The sequence below is a fragment of the Ornithorhynchus anatinus genome, chromosome X3 (genome assembly GCF_004115215.2).
Source record: "Ornithorhynchus anatinus isolate Pmale09 chromosome X3, mOrnAna1.pri.v4, whole genome shotgun sequence".
NCBI lineage: Eukaryota > Metazoa > Chordata > Mammalia > Monotremata > Ornithorhynchidae > Ornithorhynchus > Ornithorhynchus anatinus.
Genome location: NC_041751.1, coordinates 3,705,143 through 3,717,449, shown reverse-complemented (window position 1 = coordinate 3,717,449; position 12,307 = coordinate 3,705,143). Strand labels below are relative to the sequence as shown.

The following is a 12,307-nucleotide window of genomic DNA, read 5'->3' as shown; positions in this document are numbered from 1 at the left end:
AACACTGGGTTAAGTTCAAGTTATCAGGTTGGACGCGGTCCCTGTCCCACGTGAGATTCACAGTCTCAATCCCCATTCTACTGAAGAGGTAACTGAAGGCACAGAAAAGTGAAGTGACTTGCCCAAGGTCACACACAACAGACAAGTGGCGGAGCGGGGATTAGAACTCAGGTCCTCGGACTCCCCAGACCTATTCTCTTTCCACTAGGCCATGCTGCTTTCCAAATCATTCGACTCCAAGACGCAGTTATGGAAGGAATGCAAAAACTGAAACCAGGAAACAAAACAGTAAACTGGAGAAAAGATCCAATTATTTCTAACTCCCGCTTCCCACAGCATCTTTAGCATTTTGGAGGAGGACTGTTTTAATACCAGCTCTGACAAAGAGCTCTGTGATTCTGAATCTCTCTCTTTCCATCTCTCTCTCTCACACATTGCTTAAATAGCTGAGAATTAGTTAAGCAGCTATTGATCATTGTATTCACAGCTTAAACAACAGGAGGGGGAAATTAACCCCCAACACACAAAATATTGTAATAGTACATGTAAATAGCCCTGCCAACTGAATGATACATAGCAATAAACCCTAAGTCCTCCAAATGCAGCTTCAATCAATCAGTCCTATTTACTGAGTGCTTACTGTGTGCAGAGGATTGTTCTAAGTGCTTGGGAGGCCCGTCAGAGTTGGTAATCAAGTTCCCTGTCCACAGTGAATTTACAGTCTAGAGGGGAAGACAGACATTCATCCATTCATTCAATTTTATTTATTGAGCGATTTCTGTGTGCAAAGCACTGTCCTAAGCACTTGGTAGAATACAAGATAACAGACCCATTCCCTGCCCACAAGGAGCTCAATTGTAGATAGGTACATACATTCATGCCTATATCTACTCCATCCATCTATTCTTCAGATAAAGACAAGGGAAGGCAAACTTAAATTAGTTCTGTAGGGGGGAAAAAACTGATTTAATTTGGCTTCAAATCTTGTCTGTCTTCAGCATCTTCTCAGCTGACAGAGGAACATAGGCACCCTCCAAGAATTTGGTTACAAAATGCACGATTTTAATACAAACGAAAGAGACACTCTGTCTCTTGTGATGACCCAATGCTTGGATTTATTGTTTTAAATAAAACAATTGGAAGAAGCAAATTCCTAAAGGAACGCTATGCCGGGAATATGGTGCTGTATGTAGAGTGTTGTTTACAACAATCCGTTCTTTAAGGGAATGACAGCTAAAAATGCCAGTATCAAATTCAAGCAACAGGATTTTGCTTTTTGATTTTGTTGCTCTTGTTAAAAATGGAAAACAATCGTACTGATCTCATTTTACCTCTAGACTGGAAACTCGTTACGGGGAGGGAATGTATCTGCTAATTCTGTTGTACTCCCCTAAACGCTTAGTCCATTCACAGATGAAGAAGGGATCTCTAAGATCCTGTGACTGTAAGCCCGTTGTGGGGAGGGCTTGTCTCTCTTTATTGCTGAATTGTATTTTCCAAGGGCTCAAAGAGTAAGCGCTCGATAAATAAGACTGAATGGATGAAAGGGAATCAAGTAGGGAGAGGGAGGATTGGTGGTGGTGTCTAGAGACGCAATCTCCATCACCCCTGGGTTGACTAACCAAAGTTGCCAGCAGACCTGCAGCAGGTAAGACAGAGTAAGTCACTTCCTTGGGCATCTTCTGCATCTGACGAGCGGTTGATCGATGCTTAGTCTCGGTCGGCCGTTGGGTGAAGTTTGAGTCTGATCTCCGCCAAACACCTCGTTGGCTGACGCAGGGGCAAGATCCCCACTTGAACCTCCTCGAAGGTGGTGGGGAAGTGGGATGGGCGGCAAGGGGTCGGGGGGGTGGTGCCAGTGGTGAACTTTTATTTCTCTTTTATTTCCGGTGCCTCTAAAATTGACATTCGTCGCACATGTTCCTCAAACAGTATGAGTAGCCATGAATCATATTCACTGAGCGCTTACTGTGTACTAAGTGCTTGGAAGAGTACGAAATAGAGATGGTAGACACATTCCCTGCCCACAACGAGCTCACAGTCTGGAGGGGGAGACAGACATTAATAGAAATAAATTTCAGATATGCCCAAAAGCGCTTCGGGGCTGAGGGAGGCGGGAATCAAAGGAGCAGATCAGAGTGACGCAGAAGGGAGTGGGAGAGGAGGAAGGGAGGAAAGGCAGGGAAGGCCTCGGAGTAGATTCAATGCGGCTTTTAAGGTGGGAAGAGTAACTGTCTGTCAGATATGAAGAGGGAGGCCAGGCCACAGGCAGGACGTGGGCGAGCCGTCGGCGGCGAGATAGATGTGATCGAGGTACAGCGAGTAGGTTGGCATCTGTTGCCGAATTGTACATTCCAAGCGCTTAGTACAGTGCTCTGCACATAGTAAGCGCTCAATGAATACTACTGAATGAATTAGAGAAGCGAAGTGTGTGGGCTGGCCTGTAGTAGGAGAGCAGCAAGCTGAGGTAGGAGGGGGCAAGGGGAGTGACTGCTTCAAGGCCGATGGCGAGGAATTTCTGTCCGATGCCGAGGTGGATGAGCCTGGTGTAGTATATTGTGGCAAGCACTTGGCAAGTTCAGAGTCATGCAGTGGCACATTCCTTGGCCACACGGAGCTTACGCTGACAGTCACGGCCATGGGGGATAAACTTGAAATTGTTTACAGCTAGAGAGTCTACTCTACCCAAACTGGTGTGGTAACTACATCCTTCCAGACCAAAGATGACCGTGAAAGCAATCCAAAAAGCCCTCTCTCTTTTTGACCCTAAATACAATTCTGAGCTGCATGTGGGCTTCTACTGAGTGAGATGACAAGTTGACTTGGCCAAGCAGTGTGATGACTTTCTAGTTCCTCCTCCAGGACAGCTATAACAGGACATCCCACCACCCTCCCATTCTATCCTGGGCGGCAGTCCTGGCCTGAAGCTATTACCAGTAGGAATGGTTTTTCAATAAAGGTGTTGATTTCCTCGGCCAGTGCAGTGTGAGCCTTAGCAACAAGAACTACATTATTTAGGACTCGTTTATAATTTTAAAACAGGCAGTGTGGTTCTAAGTAGAGAAAGGCGGGTACTTTTTCTAACCTGACTGGCTAAATGGTGCGCTTCGTTCTCCCCAGAAATCGATTTTAATTATCAGGCACAGGTACGGGGCACTTACTGTATGCTTGGGAGAGCACAATATGACAGAGTTGGCAGATAGATTCCCTTTACAGTCCCCAAAATGGGAATGTCTTAGAGATAGAAAGGTTTTCAGAACTTCCAGGATACGACTCCGGTACCTATGTATGCTAGAGCATAAAAACATCAGCGCTTTCTTGGCAATGAAATTCGAGAGCAGAGTATTTTCTTTTTTTTCTTTTTTTTATGGTATTTGTTAAGCACTTACTACTAGACCAGAAAAACATCCGCGCTCGGTTGGCACTGAAATTCTTGAGCATGGTATTTTCTTTTTTTTTCTTTTTTATGGTATTTGTTAAGTACTGACTATGTACCTGTCACTGTACTAAGCACGGGGATAGATACAAGCTAATCAGGTTGGATACAGCCCATGTCCCACGTGGGGCTCACAGCTTTAATCCCCAATTTACAGATGAGGTCACTGAGGCACAGGGGAGCAAAGTGACTTGCCCAGGGTCACACAGCAGACATGTGGTGGAGCCGGGTCCTTCTGACTCCCGGGCCCGAGATCTATCCCCTGGGCCAGGCTACTTCTCATGGGTAAGTCGCCCAAAGTCACTTATGCTGAGTCCACATCAGTGGTTAGAATCCATTTTCAAGAACAAAACCATGCTCTAGTTTTCAATCGCTCTGGGTAATATTTTTATGATAAGGCAGACAAGCTTTAACTGAAGGTCTGTGATTTTCTGCTCTTGTTTTCAGGCAGGGAACAATAAGAAGGCAGCTGTTCATTTTCTTAGCAAAAATGGATTTATGAGATGGAGGAAAGGCACTTTTTTTTTTTTTTTGGAGAAAAGGGACATTTTTCCCGCAAAGCATTTTGTGCAATAAAGGGTTCGATTTCACCCACTGACAAAGCAGTCACTCGATCAAGAAGGCCCTGATACCCTTGAGAAGAAGAACGAGAAGGAACGCGGTTTAGGGGAGAGAGCCTGGACCTGGGAATCAGAAGAAACTGGGTTCTAATCCCTGCTCTGCTACTTATCTGCCGGGTGATGTTGGACAATTGACTTGACTGCTCCCTGCCTCAGTTTCCTCATCTTTAAAATGGGGATACCTGTTCTCCCTCCTTAGACCGTGGGACCCACGTGGGACAGAAACTCCATCTGACCGAATCAACGTCTACCTAGCCCAGCACTTAGAACAGTGTTTGACACATAGTAGGTGCTTAGCAAAATACCTAAAAAGGGATCCCCCAGCCACCAAAATGACAACTTTAGCGCCGCCCCCACCCCCCCGCCACAGACAAAGACATTTGCCAGGAGGTCTGAGGAAACATCAGAGCAAACTGGAACAAAAATCCCATCTTCACGTTCCAACGTAAACAGGGAATGGGAATGGATTCTCCGGAGTACAACTCACTGCACAACGATCAAGACACCGGTCCAATCTAGGTTGAAGCCACCAAGACGGGTTCGATGAAAGTGACCCGAGAGACTAAAAGCCTACTTACCGAAAAATAAACCACACAATAGCCATCCCTTGCGGCACCTGCGTACGTCTGTTCTATTGCTACATTGAACAAATACCAAAATTATTATTATTATTATTATTATCACTAACCCAAGCACTGCTGTGCACAGAGTAAATGCTCAAGATATACAACGGACTGACTGACTCTGATAACAGGGGAAGTTTTACAGAAATCTAGGATGGGATTGGGAAATAATATTAAGGAACATAAGGTGAGTGGTGAACTGAAGAGAACCATGGCTAATAATAATAATAATAGTATTTGTTGAGCGTTTACTCCGTGCCAAGCACCGTACTAAGCGCTGGGGTCCCATAGGGGGCTCAGAGTCTAAATAGGAGGGAGAATGGAGGCTCCCCATTTTACGGATGAGGGAAGCGGGACACAGAGAAGTACAGTGACTCGCCCAAGATCAAACGGTAGCCAAGTGGCGGAGCCGGGGGCAGCGTGGCCTAGTGGGCCTGGGAGTCAGAAGGACCTGAGTTCTAATCCTAGCTCTGCCACTTGCCTGCTGTATGACCTGGGGCAAGTCACTTCACTTCTCTGTGCCTCTGTTGCCTCATCTGTAAATTGGGAATTAAGACTGTGAGCCTCATGTGGGGCAGGGCCTGTGCCCAACCTGATTAGCTCACGTCTACCCCAGCGCTTAGTAGAGTGCCCGGCACCTCATAAGCGCTTAACAAAGACCATTAAAAAAAGAGGAACGACAATAAATACGATCGACTGACCGCAACACGCACGATCGGATTGCAGATTTCCTTGCATCCACCCCAGCGCTCAGTACAGCGCCTGGCACAGAGAAAGCGCTTAACCAGTGCCACGGTTATTATCAGTTTTATTAACGACCCAGTGTGTCAGATCCAGGAGAAGCGCAGGGGCTACCTTCTCGCCAACGTTCAGACACTTCACTAAAACATCTGACAGCCTCGGTGGACCAAAAAAATAAAATTCCACCGACACGTCTACGCGGAGAGGTTCAACAAGATTCCGCAGCTGCTCCGTCATGGCTGGGTCCGAATCGGATCCATTCCCAAACACCAATGAGGTAAAAGAATGTGCTGTCGATTCAGTGTCTTTCAGTTGATTCTACTCAAGCCATGCTGGAGGATTCATTCAATCGCATTTACTATGTGCAAAGCACTGTTCTAAGTGCTTGGAAGGACACAACAGTGAACAGACGCATTCCCTGCTCACAGCGAGCTGGCTCGTCCTCTGGCCCGAGAGCTGGCCGCGGGCAGGGAACGTGGCAGCCCACTCTGTTGGGCTGTACTTTCCCAAGCGCTTTTAGTACAGCGCTTTGCACACAGTAAGCGCTCCATCAATATGATTGATTGCTGCTCCGAGGAAGCTGAATGGGCGGGTGTTACCAACATGCTTCCAATATTCCGGGAAATGTTTCCGACCCGAGAGGCTCGGGGCATCTCCGAGAGCCCTAGAGACGGCTCTTCAAGCGTTGCTCTAAGTGGCTGACGGTCTCCTCCAGGCTCACATCCAAGACAACAGACCGAAGGCTGTGTGGGGAGGAAGGGACTGATGAGGGAAACGTAGATGGATGAGTCTGCCCCAGGCCAAACCTACACACGAAGACCTGCGTCGACGGCGTAAAATCGGATGCTACCAAAATTCGTTCATTCATATGGAGCACCCACAGTGTGCAGAGCACTGTACTAAGCGTTTGGGAAGTACAATTCGGCCACAGAGGTTCCGTTCCCGAGGCGGCCTAAGACCCAACGACGCACGGAAGGACTGAGAGGAAAAAAAGAAACAAGGAGGTGGAGGAATCGAATCGCGGTGAGCAAATTATCCTCTGGGAGACTGAGAGCCGCATCAACCGACCGGTGGGTCGGAGACGACTCGACAGCCTGAGGCGAGACAAGAATTGGTTGCGTGCTCGCCGTGCACGGAGCGTTGTGCGGAGCGCTTGGGAGAACACGATACAACAGAGTGGTCCCTGCCCACGATGAGCTTAGCGTCTCCACGTGAGGGCGAGCTCCAGACCCCTTCACTCAGTCGTATTTATTGAGCGCTTACTGTGTGCGGAGCACCGTACTGAGCGCTTGGGAGAGTACGATACAATAACCGGACACACTCCCTGCCCACCACGAGCTTACCGTCCGGAAGGGCTACCATGCCCGCCCAACCTTCCGGTTGGTCGGGCCACCACCTGGTTCAGTTCTATCATCTCCGCACCATCAACAAGAAAGGCTCGCTCGGGGCCTACGCTCACCTCAAAACCACTTTATAATAATAATGTTGGTATTTGTTAAGTGCTTACTCTGTGCAGAGTACTGTTCTAAGCGCTGGGGGAGAGACAGCGTAATCAGGTGTGTCCTATGTGAGGTTCACAGTCTTAATCCCCATTTTACAGATGAGGTAACTGAGGCACAGAGAAGTTAAGTGACCTGCCCACAGTCACACAGCTGACAAGTGGCAGAGCCGGGAGTCGAACCCATGACCTCTGACTCCGAAGCCCAGGCTCTTCCCGCTGAGCCACGCCGCGTTTACTAGATGTGAAACACAGGGAGGAGGGATGACAGGGTACCCAAACAGCTGCCGAATGCGGGGGAGAGGTGGAATAGAGCTGTTAAAGCAAAGTGGACAGAGGAAATGTTTTGAGGATGTTGTTTAGCGTAGGAAGCAGCGCGGCGTAGTGGGAAGAGCCCAGGCCTGGGAGTCAGCGCAATCCCAGCTCCACCACTCATCTGCCGGGTGACCTTGGTTGAGACGCTTCACTTCTCGGGGCCTCGGTTCCCTCAACTTGGAAAATGGGGTTTAGGACTGTGAGCCCTACGTGGGACAGAGACCGCGTCCAACCCGAATGATCTTGTATCTACCCCAGCGCTTAGCACAGTGCCCAAGCGCTCAATACCACATTTATTATTACGATCACAGGGCGGAATCGCAGCCCAGAGCCGGCGGCGGCCGAGAGTCGAGCTTGGCGGGCTGCGACGGAGAAAGGAGCCGCTCCTTTAGGACGGAAGTTTGAAGAGGATGGGGAGGCAGGTAGAGATGAACAGAGCGCTGGGATTTGCCATCACTAAATACGTCGACCCGAGGGGGAGAATCTTGGTTTGGGCCATCACTCCCCAACCGGTCTTTGTGGCCACCCCGACACCCAGGAGATAAACTCAAGTGGCCGACATCTTCAAATGCAAAGGAAAACTCTAGAGGAAATAAACCCCTCATAAAATGACACCTCCAGACGGGTCCAACCCCAGTCTGAAAATCTTCCCCTCGCAAACGCCACTGCCGCAAAATCCAATGAGTTGCAGGTCAGTTTCAGAATGTTTCTGCTTCAAAGGGACACGCAGCTATTTTTCCCCTTAAAATAACGGCACGTGCCCCGATCTCCCACCTTGCCCAGATACTTCGGGATCTCTCTCTCCTCCTTTCCCTCTATCTGTCCCTCTTTCCCTCAATCCGTCCCTCTTTCCTTCTCTCCCCCTCATCCTCCTCCTCCAGTTTCTGCGGCTCCATCGCCGTGCGGAGACTTGTGGTTCGGGAAATGCCAAAGGACGGGAACAACATTTCCGCCGGAGTCCTCCGTATTTTCTCTCCCTGGCAAGACACTTGTCATCCTACAGCACCTAAGGCTGCTAAAGAGCAACCCGACCCCAAGTCCTTTCTCGCTTCCCTCTCCGCGACGCCGATATTCGGAAACGGGATTTCTCTTCGGCCCCCCGGAGCCACGGGCGCTTCCTCTCCGGTCTCCCCCGTCCCAGAACGGGAGGTTTCAAGCCAAGGGAAAAATCAGGATCGAGATCGCCACCGGGTAAAGACACTTTCTGCAATTTTCCCTCGCATCAAAATTCCACTCTGCTCGCCGGGCTGGGACCGGGCGACGCATCCCAAGCGTCTGGGAATACCTCTGTGGCGGGGAGGGGTGCGGACCTGGGAGTTGAAGCACTGGTAAAAGGGGCACACACCTGGGCCCTACTGTGGCAGCGGGGCAGGCACACACGCCTGGGCGCCGCTGCAGTAACACGAGGGGCACACACACACACACACCTGGGCATCGCTGCAGTAACACAAGGGGCACACACACACACCTGGGCATCGCTGCAGTAACACAAGGGGCGCACACACACACACCTGGGCATTGCTCCAATAACACAAGGGGCACAAACACACACACACACCTGGGCATTGCTGCAGTAACACAAGGGGCACACACCTGGACGCTGCTGCAGTAACACAAAGGGCACACACCTGGCCGCTCCTCCCCTAGTCCTTTTGACCTTTGTACCAGGTGGGGGCAGGGCAGGTCTGTGCCACCTGGGCACAAACAGGTTCGGGGTGGGAGAAGAGGAAACGGGGGGGGGGAGGGGAGACCCCCGTCTCTCGGGGCGGCCCAGATGTTTCTCCCCCCACCCCCGGGTCCCCGGCCCCCCATCCGTGGCCCCGGGCTTCCCGGCCCGGCCGGGGCCCCCTCCGCAACCCCGATCCGGGCCTTTGGGACCCCTGCTCTGCCCAGGGTCTCCCGGCCCCACCATCCCTGCCTTCAGGCCTCCGGCCAGACCGGACCTGCCCCTCCCCTTCTGCCTCTGGGACCCCTTTCCTCTCCCCTCCTGCCCCTGGCCCCCTGGCCTGGGATCCCTCCTCTCTCTCCCCTCCTCCTGCCCCTGGGACCCCTCCTTTCTCTCTCCCCTTTCCCCTCCTGCCCCTAGGACCCCATCCCTTTCCCCCTTTGCCCTCCTGCCCCTGGGACCCCTCCTCTCTCTCCCGCCTCTGGAACCCTTCCTCTCTCTCTCCCCTTTCCCCTCCTGTCCCTGGGACCCTTCCTCTCTCTCTCCTCCTTTCCCCTCCTGCTTTTGGGACCCTTCCTCTCTCTCTCTCCTCCTTTCCCCTCCTGCTTTTGGGACCCTTCCTCTCTCTCTCCTCCTTTCCCCTCCTGCCCCTGGGACCCCTCCTCTCTCAGTCCTCCTTTCCCCTCCTGCCCCTGGGACCCCTCCTCTCTCAGTCCTCCTTTCCCCTCCTGCCCCTGGGACCCCTCCTCTCTCAGTCCTCCTTTCCCCTCCTGCCCCTGGGCCCCCTCCTCTCTCTCTTCCCCTCCTGCCCCTGGGCCCCCTCCTCTCTCTCTCTCTCCTCCTCCCCCTCCTGCCTCTGGGCCCCCTCCTCTCCCTGCCCCCTGCCCCTTTGCCCCCCCCGGCCCGACTCACCGGCAGGTCTACGCTGAGGTCGGAGCCGTCGAGCAGCGAGACGCGGCAGGAGAGCGGGGCGCGGGCCGGGCCGGCGGCGGGGATGTGCACGGCCGGACCCCCGGCGCCCACGCTCAGCGGGACCCCCGCCGACGGGGGGACCCCCGGGACCCCCGAGGCCGAGGAGGAGGAGGAGGGGGGGACCCCGACCACCCCGCCCGGCCCGCGCCCCAACCGCTGCATCGACCGGCGCCCAAACGTCCGCCGGAGGAACCGCAGCATCCTCGGGGGGGAGGGGACGCGGGGACACGGCGGGGACCGGACCCCAACGCAACGCACAGCACAGCACCGGGGGGGGGGGGGACGACGCCCCCCGACCCTGCCCTCCCCTCCCTCCCTCCCCCGGAGCGGCCCCCGGACTCTCCCGCTGCAACCGGGACCGGCCGCCCCTCCGCCCCCTCCCGCGCCTATACCGCGCCCCCCTCCCCACCCCCCACCCCGCCTAGGCCGCCCCCCGCCCCCCCGGCTATACCGCCCCCCCGGCTAGAGCTCGGCCCTGCCGGCCCCCCCGCTTTTTCCCGGCTTTTCCCGGGCCGGTCCTGGGCGGGGTGGGAGGGATGGAGGGAGGGGCGGAGGGGAGGGGCGCAGGGGAAGGGCGGAGGGGAGGGGGCGGGATCTCGGGGTGGGGGTGGGCCCCGCCCCCCGCGCCCGGGGGATCCGGACGGACGGCCAGCCCGGAGGCCAGCCCGGAGGCGGCTGCGCACTCCTCCCTCCCTCCCTCCCTCTCTCCCTCGCACCCGCTAGGCGGCCGGCCCCGCCCCCACGGGCGTCCGCCCCTCCGCCTCCATCGGCCGGGGCCGAGGCCGAGCGGCGGGGCGGCGGGGGGACCGGGAGGGCGAGCGGGAGGGCGAGCGGGAGGGCGAGCGGGAGGGCGAGCGGGAGGGCGAGCGGGAGGGCGAGCGGGCGTCGTCCGGACCGTGGGAACCGCCCCGAAGCGCAGGCGGCGGGAAAAGGCGCCGGCCCCCTGCCGCCCCCTGCCGGACTCCGCGCGCACCGCACCCCCCCCGCCGGCCCCCTGCCGCCCCCTGCCGGCCCCCGCGCGCACCGCCCCCCCTTCCCGCCCGCTCACCACCGCTCGCTCATTCATTCGTCCATTGCTCATTCATTCATCCATCCCATCCTATCACTCCCTAGGACCGGATCCGGTCCATCCTATCCATTAATAGGACCGGATCCGGTCGATCTTGTCCATCTGTAGGATTGGGCCCGGGCGATCCTCTCTCTCGACAGGATTGGATCCCGTCGATGCTATCATGCCGTGGGATTGGAGCCAGTCCGTCCTCTCCAGCAATATATTGAGATCCAGTCGATCCTATCATTCCATAGGATCGGATCCAGGCGATCCTGTCGTTCGATAGGATCGGATCCAGGCGATCCTGTCCATCGATAAGATCGGATCCAGGCGATCCTACCCTTCGATAGGATCGGATCCGGTCCATCGTATCCATCGATAGGATCGGATCCGGTCAATCTTGTCCATCTGTAGGATTGGGCCCGGGCGATCCTCTCTCTCGATAGGATTGGATCCCGTCGATCCTATCATGCCGTGGGATTGGAGCCAGTCCGTCCTCTCCAGCAATACATTGAGATCCAGTCGATCCTATCATTCCATAGGATCGGATCCATTCCATCCTATCCATCGATAGGATCGGATCCAGGCGATCCTATCCATCGATAGGATTGGATCCATTCAATCGTATCATTCCATAGGATAGGGTCCAGTCAATCCCATCCATCGATAGGATCGGACTCATTCGATCCTATCCATCGGTAGGATCGGATCCAGGCAGTTCTATCATTCGATAGGATTGGATCCAGTCAATCCTATCCATCGATAGGACTGGATCGATTCAAACCTATCCATCAATACGACTGGACGCATTCGATCCTATCCATCAATAGGATTGGATCCAGGCAATCCTACTGATTGATTGATTGAGCACCTCCTGGGTCAATTCTAAGCTGTCCATTCATGCATTCATTCACTCCATCATATTTATTGAGCGCTTACTGTTTGCAGAGCACTGGACTGAGCACTTGGAAAGTACAGTTCGGCAACAGATAGAGACACTCCCTACCCAACAATGGGCTCACTAAATACTAATGATAATATTAATAACAATAATAATTATAATAATAATAATGGTATTTGTTAAGCACTTACTACGTGCCAGGCTGACGATATATGCATCCTCGGTGACCTCATCTGGAAAATGGGGATGAAGACTGTGAGCCCCACGAGGGGCATCCTGATTATCTTGTATCTACCCCAGTGCTTTCGAACAGTGCTTGGTACATAGTGAGCACTTAACAAATACCATTATTATTATTATCAATCAGTGGTATTATGGAGCTCCTATTATGTGTACTTCGGTACATATCCAGTATTTCTGTCCATATCTGTGATTTATTTATGTTAATGTCTGCCTCCCCCTCTAGCTCGTTGTGGGCAGGGAA

The 12,307-nt window shown here is 53.6% G+C and overlaps 1 protein-coding gene across 7 annotated transcripts in view; it reads right to left on the bottom strand.

Moving 5' to 3' along the window:
* EPB41L4B (erythrocyte membrane protein band 4.1 like 4B) overlaps positions 1-10,161 on the bottom strand; it is a 114,730-nt gene extending 104,569 nt beyond the window's left edge. For 6 of the 7 annotated variants that reach the window (XR_005659629.1, XR_005659630.1, XR_005659631.1 and 3 more), the window contains exon 1: positions 9,812-10,161. Coding sequence is in view for 3 of the 7 variants with exons in the window: in XM_039910668.1 (XP_039766602.1) it covers positions 9,812-10,072 (261 nt within the window). In the remaining 4 variants the exon portion in view is untranslated. The remainder of the gene's footprint in view (positions 1-9,811) is intronic. The other variant, XM_029053689.2, reaches the window with a different exon arrangement.
* Between the last annotated feature and the right edge of the window lie 2,146 nt (positions 10,162-12,307).